Source organism: Acanthaster planci, linkage group LG21 (genome assembly GCF_054643075.1).
Source record: "Acanthaster planci isolate LZ-2023a linkage group LG21, COTS_SCS, whole genome shotgun sequence".
Taxonomy (NCBI): domain Eukaryota; kingdom Metazoa; phylum Echinodermata; class Asteroidea; order Valvatida; family Acanthasteridae; genus Acanthaster; species Acanthaster planci.
Genome location: NC_141797.1, coordinates 8,681,536 through 8,700,091, shown reverse-complemented (window position 1 = coordinate 8,700,091; position 18,556 = coordinate 8,681,536). Strand labels below are relative to the sequence as shown.

The window sequence follows — 18,556 nt, the reverse complement described above, 5'->3', positions numbered from 1 at the left end:
GCACGCGCGATGCAGTCTGGGTAAAACGTCGATTTCATGTTGGAGAAAATGAATGAAACTTTGCCGAAGTTGCCGGCGAATTTTACTACACTTTACCCGCATAAGTAGCACAAAACCCTTAAACACCTGTCGAGAAAGCAGGACGAAGACTTTATGATTTTCCAGTCAACGGACCAAGAGGTAGGAAGGCTGTTTTGGTAGTGATTTGGGAGAGGAAATTGTGCGGGTGCGTCGTTCGGTTGAAAAAACGGGTCTTTGTCAAGTGAATGGGATAGGAAAATGTGCGAAAGTTGAGAACGGTGTACGGTGTTGACCATTCCAGATTCTAAACGTGGGCTTTGTATGGAAAAGTTTGGTGAGGTGTGTGAGGGTGAAGACATCACACTTCAACGTGAGATTACAGAAAGGAAGACTTTTCTCTTAAAATGCCGACATATGCAGCGAGTTGTACATGTAGCCTATGTGCCACCTGTTTACTCTTAACTAAAGTTCAACTTGTACTGTAAATGTTGTCAATGTCAGGTTGTGGGACCAAACTTTTACTACAAAAATTTAAAATGTAGGCCTTGGGCAGGCTAGTTGTTGTCAAAGTCAAGTAATTGAAATAAAGCCTTGGTCAGGGAGTGCAGTGTACTCATTCAAGTGATAGTATCTGCTGAGTCATTAGCATAAAAAGTGCCCTCTCGATTTCTTTTGAAAAAGGAAATTGGGGAAGAGTCGGCTTTTAATTCTCCAAAAGAGGCAACTAGGCCTAAGGCCTAGTCCTGCATGTATTTAAAAAAAAAGATGGATGGGCCTAGCAAATTGTAACTGTGTGCTTGTTCTGTAGGGATGGGGGTGGATATGGTGAGATCCAAGATCAAAAACATTTTAAAATGTTCAGAAAAAAATTGAGCGCATGGAATGTATTTCAATGTGCAGGCCTTCCTGGCCTGTCAAATAAACTGGCTCACACATTTCTGTACAGAGGACGAAGTATGGTTCACGAAGGTTATTTTGTGGTCAAAACAACAGTCACTTAATTCTAACAACCTTCTGTTCTCAGCTTCAGGTTGAATTGTGTTCGATTTCCCATTAGGGACGGTGAGCCATCTGTCTGGAACGATGCTGTAATTGGGGGTTCACTGGGTCCAAGCATGGAGCAGGGAGTCTGCAATGCGTCCGGGAGTCCCAGCAAGAAACTCCTCCTGAATGGGTGTCTGGACGAGTCGCCGGGCCCTCCGCTGCTCATCAAAGAGACTCTCCCATTGGACGAGAGAACGCTGCCAACAGAGGGTGTTGTGGCGAATCCACCAATCACTGCAGCAGATAAGGAGGATTGTCCACTGCCGCCCAAACTTTCCAATCAGAACAGCTCTTTCACCTCGTATGACTCCAGCGTGCAAAATAATGTGGACTTAGAGCTTTCAGCTGCGGACCCCGCGTGCCTCAGAAGGAAGGAGCCTGATTCTATTGGAAAGGATTTGAACCACTTGAGAACTCAGGATATGTCAGGCTTGAACAAGAGCATACAAGGGGCATTGCAAAGAATAGTAGAAAATTCTAATGATGATTCGGTGGAAAAGTTAGACAACACGAGCCAGGAAAGTAACATGTTGGTTGAGGAAGCCACCTCGTCCAAACATGAGATGTCAAATTCTCCTGAAAATCAGCACACCCTGCCAAGCGCTGGTTCCAGCATTCCATCAAGTACTCCACCCTTGGCAGGTGCTTCCGATCAGAAGTCCAGCCTGGTCGAAACAGAACTTGAATCGGTCTCGAAATCATTCCAGCCGATCAGTGCACCCGGTGCAATAGACAGTGACAAAGGACAAGTTTGTGTACATATAGTTGACGATAGCACCCAACCGGAGGAGTGCGCTTGCAATAATGTCACACCAACTGCGCGGACGCCGACACCTCAAGAGTCCGATTCCAATGCATTTGTTGCAGTTGCGAATTCAGGGCTATGTGAAATTGACATTGAAGTAGACGAGAAATCAGAAGATACATGTAGTTTAAAAAAGGATGACAGGGATATGCCACCACTGTCAGCCTCCCAAAAGATCACAATTGATGATGCCCTTGAAGGACAATCTGACGTAGTGAACGAAAGTCGTGCTATGAGTCCTCCGGATTTGTCAAACCGTTCCCTCAGTCAACCTGTCGAGACAGACACAGACACCCATTCTAAGTCGTCGTCCTCTGGCCAGAAGACGCAACCCAAGCCACGGGGCAACACCATGATCTATGTCCCCGACCTGTCGGACGAGCTTATGCAGGGCTACCGCATCCTGACGGAGATCTTCGGCGACAAGTGCAAGTCTTTCGTCTGGCCGTTCCTGGAACCCGTGGACACAGAGACTCTGTGGGACTACGAAATCAGGATCAAGCACCCCATGTGGCTGAGAAAAAGTAAGCAGGCCCTGTACAGCTTGTCCCCTGTCATGCCTGTGGGTACCCACAAAGCCAGCTTGGTGTACAGACAAGACCAGTCACAAGACCAGCCACAAGATCAGTCACAAGACCATCACTAGACCAGACGCAAGACCAGTCACAAGATTGTTTACTAGACTAGTCATAAACCACACATGGCCAGTCAAAAAACCTTTCATAAGACGATTCACAGGACTAACCACAAGACCAGCCACATGATCTGACACAAGACGGGTCACATGATCAGACATAAGACCAGTCACAAAACGGGTCACATGATCAGACATAACACCAGTCACAAGACGGGTCACATGATCAGACATAAGACCAGTCACAAGCTCATCCACATGTAGTCTTAAGTAGAGGTCTGAACAAGGACCACTGAATGCTTTTAGAACACTTCCTCGGAATAACTTGTGACTTGATTTCAAACTGGAAATCTTGAGGGTTTTTGTGATGGTCTTAAAGGATTTTGACTACAACACTGATGCTAACATTATAGTGCACATTCCGAGAGTGTGCTCGTACCACAAAGACTAACAATTCAACAGATCAGTCTTACAAACTGTAAAACTGATCCAAACAAGTGTGCCAACTTTCAACCCGTATGTCTCAAGTTTTTCTGCAGGTCTACTGTGATATGTCTGATCTGTATAATAGATTATATGGGGGAGCTTTTCGCACAAGAACACAGAACGAAGGATAATGTTCACGTTGTGTTGTCACCATTATCACTTGTCCTCTGTTGCGCAGTCGAGTCCAAATTCTTCAAGAAGGAGTACCAGGACATCACAGAGTTTGCGGCGGACATGCGGCAGATGCTGGAGAACTGCTACCGGTACAACGGCATGAAGCACCAGATCTCCAAGTACGCCCAGACGCTGGAGTGCGTCTTTGAGCAGAAGCTGGCCCTGCTCTCCAGGTGAGGTGCCACCAAGGTCGTGATGGATATCCGGTTGACCGGATACGTCTACGTGGATCCTTGGATACCCTGATGCCTGGATACCCGGTGCCAAAAATGCCAGATTCTTAGTTTCTGGTGGTATGCATCTTGTGCCTAGAATGTTTGGACATCATGGCATCTGTCAGTTTTGATTCCGCATTTCTTAAAAGGGACACAACTGTAAGTTGACAGTTGTGATTGATGTGCGAAATTATTAAATTTGAACCTCACTATTAAAATAACAGGTCTTTGGACTTTCCAGATTACCTCGTCATAACAGGAACCTTGTATTATCAGAAATGAAATATGATGAACAAAGAATTATGACCCCAAATTTCTCCTTGTTATGAGCAGAAAGGTGTCTTAACAGTGCTCTTTGTTAAAGAGGTTTGACTCCATGCGCTGTGCTACAAAGAACAGATAGTGACTAAAGAGTGGCAGCATGGCGCAGGGAAATTCATGAGAGAATTTGCACCGTGAAAAAGCTGTACTTCTGGTTATGTCTTTTGGGAGCAAACTTGTGTTGCCCTGGGTACTCGACCCCTACAGAAATGGGTACCTGGTGCCAACAGACCTCTATCATGTGGCAGCCATCTTGCTTTCCTTCCATTCAAATCAGTGTAGCCAAACTGAGGCCGGAAGGAGAAATAGTCTGTTCCCTTTTATCAATATGTGAAGTTGTATTATTGTCAATGGATCTACAGGGAACAAGACAAACATGGCAGCATCATGATAAAGGAAAGCCCATAGCCTATATACCTAGTATTTGGACCAAAAATACTCAAGAGATCCCACATTGTTACAGCTTTGTCATTCAGCCCCTAAACCTTTCCTTACCGAGTCGTATTTCCCTCGTATTTTTCAGGCCACTTCAGGAGAAGACAACATTGTACGTCACGTCGAATGGCAAGTACGGTGACGGCTCTCCAAATACCGTGGAACTGTCGTCAGGTATGTACCCGTCACGGGACCTGACCCAGATTGGTGCTCTCGTTGTTTTTGACAACTAACTTCCGAGAGAGGTCTTCGTTGGTCACTGAAAATTTAAGACTGAAGACTCATTGTGCAAAAGGGAAAGAGACACAAGTGAGTTGTGTTGAATCATTGACAGGAATCTCCGCACCTTGTTGCACAAAGAGATTGTTGTTGTAACAACGTTGTAGGGACATTCTTCGCCGAGACCCCGCCCCTGTTCGCTTCTCCGAAAATACACTCTGCTCTGAATTATTCAAGGAAGGCGTTCCTTTCCATGCGGGCACTACATTTTCGTTGCTGCGGTGCTATTGCGACTTATCTATCGTGCTACATTTCCGTCAGTGTTGCAGGGAAAATAGCTGGGGTGCTGTCAGAGCTTGCTTCTGTGCAGTTCACGCTGTCCTAATATTCTCTCTGTCGTGGCCCCCTTCCTCAGGTCGGCTGCGGCGGGCCTGCACACGGCTGGCGGCCCGTGCCCTGGAGCAAGCCTCGGCCACACCCCTGGCCTTCCATGTGGGGCGGGAACTGGAGCAGCAGGAGCGGGAGGAGAAGCGGCAGAAGATCGTGGACCGGCGGGATGAGATCCTGAAGGAGCGGCAGGACCTGCTGGGTTGGGATAAGCAGCTGATCGGCGAGGCCCACTGGACGTACATGAAGTCCCTCTGGGAGGTATGCGCCCTAGCAGAGCCGTGGACCTGAATTATCTGACTTAGTCTTGAATCAGACTTGACTTTGGAGAAAATGACTTGCGACTTGACTTTGGAGAAAATGACTCTCCACTTGACTTGGAAAAATTGACTTGTGACTTGATTTTGGGGAAATTGACATGCAACTTGACTTGATTTGTGGAAAAATGACTTGTGACTTGACTTTGGAAAAAATGACGTACCACTTGACTTCAGAGAAAGTGACTCGCGACTTGACTCGCGAGAAAATGGCTTGTGATATGACTTGACTGGTGGAAATATGACTTCCAACTTGTCTTTTGGAAAAAAACTGACTTGCGACACGACGAGACGGCAGGACCTGCTTAGAACGGTACAAGCATTCAAACAGGTACCCCTTCATATGACTTGCAGATTCCAGCCATCGGTCATTTCCTGTGTCTCTGCCAGTCCGTGCTGGAGCTGGACGAGATCAGTTTCTTTGAGTTGGAGCGTTCGTTTGCCATTCCCATGGAGAGTACGATGCTGCGGCGAATCTTCACCTCCCTGCTCAGTACCCCTTACCAACGCACGAGGTAGGCATGGGCGAATTTGCTTGGATGTTGCGCAGCTCGTGGACTTGAGATCAGAGTTAGCAGACGTGACTGCGTTGGCACTACACTTACCTGGAGGGGGGACATGTACAGTGCCTGCCCGCGTTCAGCGCCGGTGCCTCTTCCACCAATTTCAAAGAACAAACCTGACGGCTGGGTCATTTACCGTTGCTTGTCCAAACCTCAGGAAGGATCCCCCAACTGAAATCAGGCAAAGACAAAACATCGTCAGTGTTACATCTAAACTTCGATGATTTTATTTTAAAGGGCTTTTATTGTGTAATTATCATGAGAAATACACGATTCACTTTTTAACTTTTACAAAGACTGGTCATCAAACTATTCATGTGCTCCTTGTAGGTTATTTCAGGGCTTTCAGTCCAGTTAATTCTTAATTTTATTCTGATTGTGTGAGTTTTGTTTCAAAAAGTCTCTGATTTTGTCAATCTTTTCAAGTTTAGATTGTAATTTGTTTAATGTACGTGTATTATAATTTTGTTTTTAGTTTATTTTTTGTAAGACGCAATATAAAGCTTATTATTAATATTAATATCCAAATGCATGTATGAGTGATGTACCACCGCTGTCACCAAAGTAATGACCGTATTTGTGGGAGACCCAATTTCAGTCGTATTCCTGAATGAAGTGTACATGTATACCTTTGGAACCCTTAATGGGATGGTACCCGGTGATTCGGGGGAGGGGGTCGGAATGAAATCCTGGAATAGAGTCTGGTTCTTTATCTTTAACATTTTTAAATGAATACACTGTGTTGGGGAATCTGACTGAAATTGGGTCCCCTGTGAATATCGTCTATTGTTCTTCTTCTGTAGACGGCCATCTTGAATTGAAAGTGAGGCAAACCCTGTAAAACTTTTTTCGTAGCTTTATACACATATGTGTGGGAATGAAGATGCCGGTAAACTGTAAATTTGCATCTGGGTGCTGTAATGGGTGACGGTCACGTCACCTGTCTTGTCCAAGTGAACAAGTTGAAACTCAGGTGTCTTCATTTCCTCTCTCGGCAGACTCGGCAAGAAGCCACCTATGCCGTACAAAGTTTGGGAGGCACGCCTCAGGGAATGGGTGCGTGGCTGGTACATCGTCCTGGACAAGTTGAGAGATCCCATCAAAGTGAGTACAGTTCGTGAAAAGTACAGTCTGTGAAGAAAGACACAAATTAATTGTTGAAATTGCAGCCCGGTGTGTTCCACTTGCCACGGCCATTGAGGGCATTCCGTGAGTATGCGTCAGTTTTGATTTCAAAGGTGGAGTATACTTGAGATTGTCTTCTGAACGGCCGGAACTGAGTTTGTCAGAAAGCAAATCAGGAAATAATGAGGAAGAACAGTGACAAAAGGACAGCCTTTGTCACACTTTTGTCTGATTTTTTTTGGGGGGGGTCCTGATTTGGGACTCATGATGTGATTGACTTCAGGTAACTTGTGACTACTCAACAGGAGACTTTGAGTCGCTGGTGACAGCTGACATACCAGTCTTTTTCACACGACTGCACATGCTCAGAACTGTGCACGCACGCTCAGAACAGTGCGGGCATGCTCAGAACAGTGGGGGCACGCTCAGAACAGTGCGGGCACGCTCAGAACTGGTAAAGGACCGGTATGTTTGCTTCCACCAAGCATCTCAAAGTCTTCTGTTACGGTTCTGTGTCTTTCTGGGCACAAAGTACTGCCATAGTTTAATTCGCTCGACTTGGAAATGGGGGGTGTAGCTAGTGTCTGACACGGGGGAAGGAATTCATCTCTCTGGAGCGCTGGAAGGTAGGACGACCATTTTACACAGGTTCGCAAGATTGCCATTTCCGGCTTTGCTGTTAAAAGTCGCACCTTGTTTTTTCCTGGCAGGTCTATGAGAAGATCGGGGTCCCGGAGAGGTTCTTTGAGGTGCTCGGTCCCTACTTCCCGCTGGACAAGCTGCAGTACCACGAGCTGACCTACTATGAGAGGGTCTGGGTGACCAAAGCTCTGTGCGACCAGCTCTTTGTAAGTGACATCCCCTCTCACCTCGGCAGTTTTATGGCATGCTAATAATACTCCGGCTGAAAAGGCGGACCAGCAAACACTTAAAAATTGATCTTGCTACAATTGGAACTTCGGGCTGACCTGACCCTTTTTAGCAGGCAGGTATTTTCCAAGACGTCAGGTGTAGAACCTTGGAGTTACCGCTTTCAATTTCGCATTCTTCCCTTAAAAGACTGAAGCTAGAGACAAAAGCTGAGGCTTTACATAGCCTGCCGTTACATGTTCCGAAACTCGTCCCGAAGTCAGATAATGAAAAAAAGCAATCCAATTTGCTGTGCAGGAAACCCAGCTGTCGGTCCGACGCTGTGTCCTGTCCCAACCCGTGGAGGAGCTGAGGCCCATTGTCCTGGGTGTGGACGGCGAGGCCAACTCCTACATCCACTTCCCACACTTCTGCGGGGCCGACCTGCGCATCTACCGCCAGTCCAAGTACCCGGACCTCCTCAAGGCGGCCAAGAGGGACAAGGTGGGTGTGGGGATGTCCCCCCTCTGCTGGCACCTGCCGCTTGCGCAGTTGACTAAAGTTTTCTAACCTTGTTCACGACGGAGGACCTAGTTCCATGATGTGGCGTCCAGTGTTCCCAGGGACAGCTGACAAACGGAGCCACGGAGTGTTCCTTAGGTCTCAAGTGAAGGATGTAATAAACGATGTCTCATCCCCTCATCTGTTTTGTACTCACGCACTGTTCTGGCACATCCGTTAAAGCAGATCATGGCCTTATGTTGACGTCCTGACACTGTCTAATGTAGCAAATATGTGACCCGCTGAAAATCGGAATTTTCAAAAATTGAGATATTGGTATTTTTTTATTTCAGCAGAAAAATAGCTTTCCAGTGGTATGTGTTTGTTTCTGACATTGTTTCAACATTTCTGACCGGGCGCTAATAATGCTATCGTCGAAATTGCTGAGAAAATGACATTTTCAAATATCGGATCCGGCGAAAAAATACTGGAATTAAATGGACAGGTTACTTTTTCCAAATATCACAAAATGCCACTTCAATATTTGACTTTGAACCCTCAAAAAAAGGAAGGAGCGGAATGCTTTTTATGCTCATTTGCTGTTGTTGCTCTGTTGTTTAATTCTTGTATTCTGTCACAGGTGAAATCCGAGGGAAGGGAAGACCGTGAAGCAGAGCAAGATGCACCTCGGCCGCGTAAACTTCGCAAAACCCCAGCGCTGCGGAAACAGATTCCCAGGCCGAAACCCGTCACCGTGGAAACGCCCCGTTCACGACCAAGCAGACTGCGACAGGCAAGTTCTGTTTTTAAAGAATTGTCAACATCTGCCGTTTTCTCAAACAGCAGGTTTGTTTCTGGAATCAGCTTCTGGATCCAGCCTCTAGATTTAAGGTCTCTAGTGGTTATCGGAAGAGAGATCAAGCAAAGGCGTGATAAAAGGTCTACACGTACATGTATAAATGCACAGGTAGCTTCATTAGCTGGTCTGATACCCTTTGTGGTGATATTTTGATGTTCACCCTGTGGCAACCTTTTATTGAGGAATCCAGTTATTTCAAAGCAAGCACATGAGTGTTACTGCCTTATCAAAGTAGTGCATTTTGAGCCAGTAAGCCATTCTGGTGTCAAGTCTGTCGATTTTCCAGGATTTCTTTAACACCAGCCGTCCGGTGTCACCTCGTTGATTTGGTTGAGAGAGGGAAAAAATTATTTCTTTGAATTGTTTCATGAATAGAAGCTGACCCCCACTGTCCATTTTGGGACGTATGCCGAAAGCATCATCTCCAGCACCGAGTCTGAGGACGTCACCAGCGAATTCACAGAGATTGAGGACGACGCGTCAGACAGCCAGTGGGAATGCCAGACGACCCCGGACCAACCCGGAGGAAAGGCAGAAGCAGTTGAGGGAGACGAGGATACAGAAAGTGAAAAACCCATCGAGGGAGACGACCGAGAGGACTTAAAAGTTAGCCGACCAACCAAAGAAAATGAAATGGATGCATTAGTTCGAGAAGAGAAGCACCAACCATCACAAGACACTGGAGTAATGAAACGGGAACAAATAACTGACGAATCTGTAGTCTCAACCATGAGGCAGGGTGCAGTAGCAAAACCTGACGGAATTGAACCGCTGTGCAATGGGGAAACCTCTTCAATTCATTCCTCCACGACATCTGAAAACGTATCCCCGGAAGACCCTCCAAAGCTCCTTGCCAAACTAGAGACAAAGGAGGAAATCAGAGAAGAGTCTGGAACATGTCACCATCCCACCTCTGAGAGTGGAATGAGATGTCAGGGCACAGAGTGCAATGTCATTCCGGAAGGTTCCCTCAAAATGGAGGTTGGATCAGAGGCTGCTACACCATCGGAGGGGATCACAGCCTCTGGAGAGCAAAACGCCAACAACAATTCCAGCCAGACTTTGGATGCGGCCAGTGAACTGGAACCCTTGATTGAGCCTGACAAAAAGCCCTGTGACGCCACCTCCCCCACGGAAGGGGAGCTCCATGTCCCACCATCCTCTCCTCCCCCACCCCACAAGGAGGTCCTCCCTGTTCTAGGGGAGTTTGAGTTGGTCTGCGACAGCATGGAGTCATTAAGGGAGCTGGTTGATAAGTTTGCCCCACCAGAGAACAAGAACCCACCACCCACCACAGGAAGAAAAAGAAAGGTATTAAGTCCTTAGCATGACAGAATTATTTTTTTAGATCACTATTAAAGTGGTTCCGAGGAGGCTGACCAAGGATTTTTTGTTGTGCAAAATGCAGGTGGCCTCGTACATCAAGCAGCCCGTACGCAGACGCTGCGAGAAGGACCTCCACGAGAAGCTGACCAACCTGCTGCTGGAGCTGACGCCCTACGAGGCCAGGCTGGCCAAATTTGCCTTGCGCAACCGGGAGAAGTTCAAGAAAGAGTACGAATCGGCCAAGATGGAACCCGAAACGGATCAGGTTAGTTTAGCAGGGAGAAGATTTTGTCCGTGCTGTTTCAGTTTTGGCTTCTTTCCTTTGAATGTAGCCTCCTCCTTCGATGAGAGCTTTTTTTAACAGTGTCCAATTTGAGGCCACCATTTCTGATGTTTTGATTCCAATCATTCTGAAGCCAAAGATGATGCCGAATCCCCAAAACAAAACTGATTGGAAACATGTTGATAAAGCTTGTCAGTTTCATTTATATCACACACACTGTTTGGATGAATGTCATTCAAGTACTTTGAGTTTGTAATGTAATACAGTCGACTCTCGGTAATACGAGCTTGGGTAAGATGAGACTCCGGTTAAGACGAGTATATTTGCCGCTCCCGACTGAATTGTGCACATTCTTATTAGGAAAAAATCCATAATATGAGCTCGCGTGTTACGAGATTCCGGTTAAGAGGAGCATTTTTGGGGCACCTGCTGCGTGCAAACGTATTGTTATTCGTCTATAGCGCGAGCGTTTTTGAAGGCAACTTGTCAATCAGTCAATCCATTGAATTTGGAGAGGCGCTTCCGTAAGTGAACAAAAAGTATATTTCATTGGACTAAAGCTTCGCTACCCACGGATGATATAAGGGAGATATTTTCTCCAACGAATCATACGTTTATCGTACCTTCAATCGAGAAACATCATCGTTCGAGAAGAAATAGCTTCCAATATCACTCGCTAGAGACTTTCCATTGAAACGAAAACGGAAATCATCAGAGCTGTGGATACTGGTCGGAAGAAAGCGGATGCCGGGCGCCAGTATGGAATTGTTTCCAGTACGTTGTCAGCGATCCTCGAGAACAAAGCTGACATCATTGCCAAATTCGAATCGGTCAAGTTCCAACCTTTCCGGAAGCGGTTTCGACGGCTACTTTTGAAGACGTGGAGGAGGCCCTACTCCGTTGGTTTTGGGGAGCAAGAACCAAGAACCTCCCGTTGAACAGTCTTCTACTATGGGAGAAAGCAGAGCAACTTGCAAGGATGCTGGGCCACGAGTCCCCTTCCCCCCAAAAAAAATTCCCCCGACTAAACTCCCTCCGGAAAATAAATTAAAAAAATAAAAAAGTTACTTTCTCCCACTGTAGCATGAAAAATATCACCCCATCCGATTTCGGAAATTGTATAAATTCCCATTTTAAGAAAAATATCGCCCCATCTGATTTGCAAACTTCTATAAATTCACATTTAAAATTCCCATAAGAAAATTGTGACTAAACTTTGGTTTTCAGACCAAAAGTGTTTAAGAAAATAACATCCACAATTTTTGTAAAAAAAAATTGCATCCCTCGCTTAATTAAATAATTTTTCACCAAAACCACGTGTAGTTTCAAATTAAAATGTACAGTACTCGATATTCGCCCTCTACTGACCGATCCACACCACCAATAGCCGGTTCCCGCCCTTTTTGTGCAACAAGCGCAGCACTGGTGTTAGTTACCAACTAAAATGTTAATGTACTCACATGCATGCGTTGTATGAAGATCTCATCAAGGCGTGCTGAGGACGTGAAACCCACTCCAACTCGACTTGACCGGTTTCTCTGTTCTTTTATTATGTTGTTCTTTATTACAAATCTTTATTCATAAAACAGTACATCTACATCTCACTTTCATTAACATAAAGTGTTTTGAAATTAATTCCAAATCACACGTACGTGCAAAAAAGTTATGCATACAATATACTTTAAGTTGTACATGATGTATGCTTAACCATGTGGTCGATCGGTGACACATGCGACAAGCGGGACAGCAGCTTTCTCATAAGACGAAGTCCGGATAATATGAGTCAATTTAGTAAGTCCCGAGGCCCTGGTATTAACGAGAGTCGACTATATCCTTCAGTGTTCCTTATATGGGACCTAATGAAGGATTCTTATTGCCTAGGATGTTCGGGGTAAAAGACTTAATTGTTTTAATGCTGTAGTGTTGTGTTTGTTCATAGTTGTGGTAGTGGAGTTCGCTGGAATCAAATCCTGCTTGTTGTCAACAGTTTGTCATTTTGTTCACCTGAATGCGTCATTTTTCCAACAGGACATCAAGGACATATGGGCATCAGAGGAATCGTCGTCGGAATCTGAAAGTGAAGCTGAATCGGGGAGCGAAGAGGAAGACCAGGCGGCTAATGACCAGGATGAAGAGTGGGATGCCAGCACTGAAGGTACTATGAGGCTCAGGAAGCGCACCGTCAAGAGAACCCAAGGCTCTGCTACTCCAGACGATGGTGAGGAAGCAGAGGATGGAGAGCCAGTCCAGGAAGAGGCAGCCAAGAAGCCCAAGCGGCCCAGACCTAGTGGGCGACGCAGCCCCCCACACAAGAATCAGCTCAACACCAGCCTCCTGCAGCTGATCAAGAACCTCTCCAACGATGGCCTGAGCGACGCTTGCCGCCGACTGCAGACAATGATCAAGCGGGCGGAGGCCGCCCGATACCAGATGGCCCACAAGTCCAAGCTAGACCCGGCTTCCCTGTCAGACTGCGGGGATGGGCAGGGAGTGACAGCCTTGCTAAACAAACTGTTCTGGGTCAATGGGAAGCCACCTGCTGTGGAAGGAAATGTTGCCAAGACTGTCGAGGAGCTGATAAGCACATACCCAATGTTTGTCCACAATCTCATTTTCAGAAACTTGAAGAATAGCCTAAGCAAAATGGCCAAAGCTGCCAAGAGCACTGGCCCTGATAGTTCAGACCAAAAGGACGAACCTGAATCCAAAGAAGAAAACCCTGCCGTGGAATCAGAACCATCCAAAGAGGTTGTGCAGCCAGCATCCACTGATGCCGACACTGTGTCTGATCCAGTTAACAGTTCAAGCAGAATGGAAACTAGATCTTCTGCATCAAATACCACTCTGGAAGGCGACCCGAAATGGAAATCCAAAGAGAAGAGGAAAGAAGTCATGGACGACTTTACGCTGGCGGGGCTGTACACAGTTCTGGCCCAGGCAAAGGGGATTTTGCGAGAGCGCCTAGCCACTGGTCTGTCGGAACTGCTGCCGGATTACCCGAACTTGCAAGAGAGCGTCGTCAAAACTGAGCCAAAGAAGGATCTTGGGGATTCAGTCAACCCAGACCAGCCGTCATCGAGGAGTGACACAGACAAAGAGCTCCTTTTTAAAATGTTGCCAAAGCCATCGCAATATCAAAAGAATTCACAGCTTGCCCTCCAAGGTTCTGCTCACGTCAAGTATATGTCCAGTGTGGATGTAGCAGCCGTGAGAAACAGCACCAGGCCGGGCAGTTCCCTTCTAGTGTCTGTTCCCACAGCCAAGTTACCCACGGTGCCAAACAGTTGGTCTGACAAGGAGCTCGCGAAGGGTGCATCCCCAGCCAGAGCTCCACTTGCGACCAGTGGCCAGGCCGCTCCTGCTGCTAGTACCTCTCAGATTGGTGATAATGTGGGAGCTGTGCCACACGGTGTGTACACAATCAAGGTGGACGCCAGCGTCTGGTCTCAGCTCCAGGGCAAGCCACAGCTGCAGCAGCAGTTTGTCCTGCAACAGATCAGAGAGATGCAGCGCAAACAAGCCGAGTCCGGCTCCATGACCACTTGTGGGGTAGGACTGAGCAACCCGGCGCAGGCGGTGACATGCATACGCAGCCCGCCAAAGGCCCAGGCCGTACCACCAAAAACGTCATCGCAGACAAGAACCACCAGCAGCCCCGCGCGAAATACGGCACGACTTCCACCAGCAACAAACATCTCAGACCTGTCCTCTCTGCAGCCTATCAAGTTGTCCAAGCCGGCCCGGCCAAAGGCCAGAAATCGTGGAGGTTTGGCAGAGCCCGTCTCAAATCTGTCACAGAAGGAATTGATAGCTTTATTGCAACAGCAGCAGCGGCAGCTTGAGCTGTACCGGCAGCAACAACAACAAAAGCAGCAGTCACAACAGAAGAATGGGGAACCACAGCAACAGCAGCCACTGATTCAGGAGCAGGCCAATCAACACTTTGTATTATCGGCCTCGGGAGAGTTACGTCCTTCCACTCGTTCACAGCAGGCGACAGGGGCAGCAAAGGCTCCCATTGTGTTAGGTGTCAGACACACAGCTCCGTCTGTTGAGCCCTCTCAAATTTCAGCAAGCAGCTGCCATCCGATCACTGAGCCTCTGCCTGTGACAGCACAGCCTACAAGACTGTCCACAAAGACTACAGTCACCGCTTCGTTGAAGCATCCCAAAATGACCGTGAACCCAGTGAGTTCCCAGCATTGTGCCACTGTGCCATCTGCTACCACCGTCCCTTCTCAGAGCAGACAGTCATCTCCGATTGTACAGCGACCCCCGGCCCCACAGAACTCTACCTCAGCGTCAGTTTCTCCCAGAGGTCCAAGTACTAGGTTCCATCTTGTCCAGACAAGCAGTGGCACCCAGTTTGTGGTGCGCACTGGTCCCAATCAAGCACCCAGGCTCATTAGTCTTTCATCTGTTGGGAATTCGGGAAGCACAGTTCCGGTGATCATGACAGGACAGAATAGACAGTTTGTAAAACAAACCAGTCAGGCAGCAGCGCTAGTTGTCTCTACAACCAATGCTGCTACAGTGAGCATGTCACAGACTGTTCAGTTTGTGATGCAGCCGGGTCAGGTCATTCGTAATGCCGCGCCAGCGAGTGTGAGTAGAAGCCAGCAGCAGACGATTCAGGGAAGCGGCGGTCCTCTGTTGGGACAAGCTACTGGAGCAGCACAGCCAACAGATGCTCGCCAAAACCCCACACAAGCTGCACTCCAAGCCAACCAAGATAGAACGGGTAGAGCAGTTGTCGCATTGACCAACCAAAGTGTCGGGATGCAGGGGGCAGTGAAAGCGGTCCTGTCCCAAGTCAGTCAGACCCAGAATCAAGCAGCACCCGCTGCGATCCAGAAGCCACAGTTGGCTGTCGTCAAAGGTGCAGGGGATTCCAAGGTGGTCGTGGCGAGCCCGAAGAAAGTCGTTCGGCTTGTCCATCCCAGCCACCTCTCGACAGCAGCGACTTTTGTACCGACAACCGACCCGAGTCAAGTTGGGAGCATGCCAATTGTGGTGACCAAGGCTCTTCCAGCTGCTCCACAGGGAGTGCAGGTGGTGGCGCAAACTCCGGCACGACAGCAGTTGGTTCACTTGCCTGTCAAGTCCCGGCCATTAGATTCTGCGGTGGCAGCTGCGGCTACACAGGGGTCGCCGTCTGGGTCCACGACAGCAATCCAGGAGCATCTCCAACAGGTCATCCTGCAGCAGCTAGCTGCAGGGAAGCTCAAACTGTCACCTCAGACCATTCCAGTCTCCAAGATTGGCCATCAGGTCGTCCAACAGCCAGTCCAAAACCAGCAAAAAGCAGGGCAGGTGGTCAACGCTGTCCCAATAGTACTATCCCAACAAGCATCGCAGCTAATCACAAAGCTCCAACAGTCGGTACCTGCTACCATCAAAACCAGTCCACCGGCTGCCTCATCAGGCACTCAGCTTGACCAACAACTGCAGGCCAGCATCCAGATACTTAACCAGGCTCGAGCCGCTGGGCAAGTGCCAGCTGTCAGGCTCCTGGCAGTAGGCAATGCGATCAGCCAGAAGAATCTGCCCAGTCAAGAAACGCAGAGTCTCCAACCAGTCAACCCAGCCAGCCCAGTCGCGGGGCCACTTGGTCCTCGTTCCTCGCACCTGGTCCTGGCTCAACCGTCTGTGAGCAGCCAAGTAGTTGGCCAGGCACTGCCATCCCAAATCATCTTGCCGACTGCGCTGACCGATCTGTTGACACCTCCATCCCAGACCAGTCTCCAGACGGGCGCGAAGCGATCCTTGCCGATGCCGCCACCTCTGTTGGATCCCAAAATACCCCGACTCACTGCCCCAGTTCAAGCATCAACTGCCCAAGCAGTACCAGCCACCACTCTCTCAGGATTGCCTCCAGACACTACCCAGGGTACAAGCTGATGCAGACAGGTATCCATGGTCCATCAGGAAGTTGACTTCCTTTTTATAATACAAGAGAAATTTTCCCAAGATCTGTAAATTCTTTAACGGTAATTTCCTTAAATTTGTTCCTATTGCTTTGTTGAAGTTGCAACAAATTTCAGTCACTCGATTGTACTTGACTGAAGGGACCACATGATTTTGTTTCTTTAATAGGTATAATTTGTGTTGAAAATATTTTTTTGTGTGTTATTTAAATTATTTCACTTTGAAGCTTTGGTAACGTTGATACTATTATTTGAGAACAGTGTTTGATAGTAATCGCCATGCGAGGTGGAACCTTTCCCTGAGGCCTCTGGGCAAAAAATACACCCAGGACCTCCTTGCCGGGATAAGAGATGACTACTGAATGCATTTTTGGGCAGGCACATGTATGATTCCAGTAACAGGTGGACTAGGATAGGTGACTCAGATTGAGATAATCTGGCAGCATTGTTTATGCTGCCACTGGAAAACCGTCCCGATAGTTTCGAACCTGCCAGTGGTTCTTAAACCCAAGATCTGTCGTCCCACACCCTTCCAAGATTCTTCAAGATCCACAGCGGAATATTTGAAATCAGGAAAAACCAAGCAGTAAAGAACATTGCAGTGGGCCTTGACGAGCCTTGCAATTTTGTAGGCACCTGTACCTGTTCCGTGTACACGCCACCTTGAACCACGTGCAATATTCTTGAGCGTGCACCCCGGAAGATCGTCCAGACTCTGGAAGCATTCAATGCCTGATACTGCCTGGAAAGATCCAAAACCCATTCATACGAGGGCTTGTCTTCAGTGTCTCCTGCCTTAGTGCATTTGGATACGTGCACGATGTTACCCAAGACGGACGAGCAGTTGCCCTTCCTTGATTGTGATGGTAAAGTGCACGATCAATATTGAGTAGAAATGGAGTCGGGCTGTTCATTTTAATACTTCTTTTACAGTTTGTAGCATTTTCATTTTCGGTGTTATTTCTACACTTTTGTATCCATATTTACCTGTGCGTTCACCCAGCTCTGTTAAACACAGTCAGGTAGTGAATACATGTACTTTTCAGAATTCTACGCACGCATTGTCGCGTGACCAGAAAAGCCTTAGATGTGACCTGTCACCACAAAATGAGCTGAAAGTCGGAATTTTCCAAAAATTGAGATATTGGTACTTTTGACTTCAGCCAAAAAGAGCTTTCTAGTGGTATGTACATGGAACACTTGGGGTAAAAGTGTAAGGTGAGAATGTGGCATTATTCTGGCAGCTTGGCGTCTTGTTCCCATCTTGGTTTCAACATTTCAGACCAGGTACGAATAATGCCATCGTTAGAAAAGCTGAGAACATGACGTTTCTAAACATACGATCGTGCAAAGTATTTGGAATTAAATAGGAGACGGGTTGCCCTTTCCAAATATTATGAAACCTCAAACTTGACCTCACTTGAATATGACTTGAATGCAACTCGGGACTCATATTCCCACCGAATGATATTTGGTTTTGAAGTGAATTAATGCTATATTATTTCCGTCATCATTCTGAATGATAATCTCAGCTTATTATGATGAAACTGTTGGACTGGAGAACATGCACTGTGCATTCAATGTGATAATTTTGAAACAAGATCTGCTCCCTTTTAATATCAGTTTCCTGTAATCGACAATTTTTGTTTCTCTCTGAAGTACCCAAAAGCACCAGAGTACATTAATTATCTAAAATATGGAGGGTAACAAGACAGTTGGTTGTTTATATTCGACTATTTATACTTTTGCTTTGTGTATTTATAATCTTGATCATTATAAACAGTTGCGGAGATATTTATGGAATCCCCGAGTGAACTGTTGATTCGTTATTTTGCTGTGAATCAACTTCGTGTTGACATGTTCACCCGCACCAAGAGATGTAGGAAAAAGCAGCCGCCAGAGCTGTGTTGAGAATTGCTACAAGAGTGTCTCAATTGTTGGAACCAAAATGGTGGATTCCGCACATGTGCACACAATAGTTTCGTGCTGTACTGTACACATGGACTGCCATTTTGGCTCCAAAGTCTGAAGTTGGCGCGACTCTCTATAATCAGCTCTGGTGTTA

The 18,556-nt window shown here is 47.2% G+C and overlaps 1 protein-coding gene across 2 annotated transcripts; it reads left to right on the top strand.

The window, feature by feature from the left end:
* Positions 1–7: 7 nt before the first annotated feature.
* LOC110977272 (uncharacterized) lies at positions 8–18,294 on the top strand. 2 transcript variants are annotated; one of them, XM_022231249.2, is made up of 13 exons: positions 8–180; positions 1,079–2,394; positions 3,169–3,337; positions 4,224–4,309; positions 4,770–5,002; positions 5,413–5,573; positions 6,620–6,725; positions 7,457–7,594; positions 7,914–8,099; positions 8,737–8,889; positions 9,331–10,266; positions 10,364–10,546; positions 12,593–18,294. In XM_022231249.2, exons 2-13 carry the CDS (start codon positions 1,137–1,139, stop codon positions 16,463–16,465), a joined length of 7,482 nt encoding a protein of 2,493 aa, XP_022086941.2. In that variant the 5' UTR covers positions 8–180; positions 1,079–1,136; the 3' UTR covers positions 16,466–18,294. The 2 variants fall into 2 exon arrangements, with proteins under 2 accessions (XP_022086941.2, XP_022086942.2); XM_022231250.2 differs by having other exon boundaries at positions 1,046–2,394.
* The last annotated feature ends 262 nt before the right edge of the window (positions 18,295–18,556 follow it).

Coding starts and splice junctions, on each gene's coding strand:
- LOC110977272 (XM_022231249.2), top strand. CDS start 1,137: ATGGAGCAGGGAGTCTGCAATGCGTCCGGGAGTCCCAGCAAGAAACTC. Junction 5,574..6,619: donor ACCCCTTACCAACGCACGAG/GTAGGCATGGGC, acceptor CTCTCTCGGCAG/ACTCGGCAAGAAGCCACCTA. Junction 10,267..10,363: donor CCACAGGAAGAAAAAGAAAG/GTATTAAGTCCT, acceptor TGCAAAATGCAG/GTGGCCTCGTACATCAAGCA.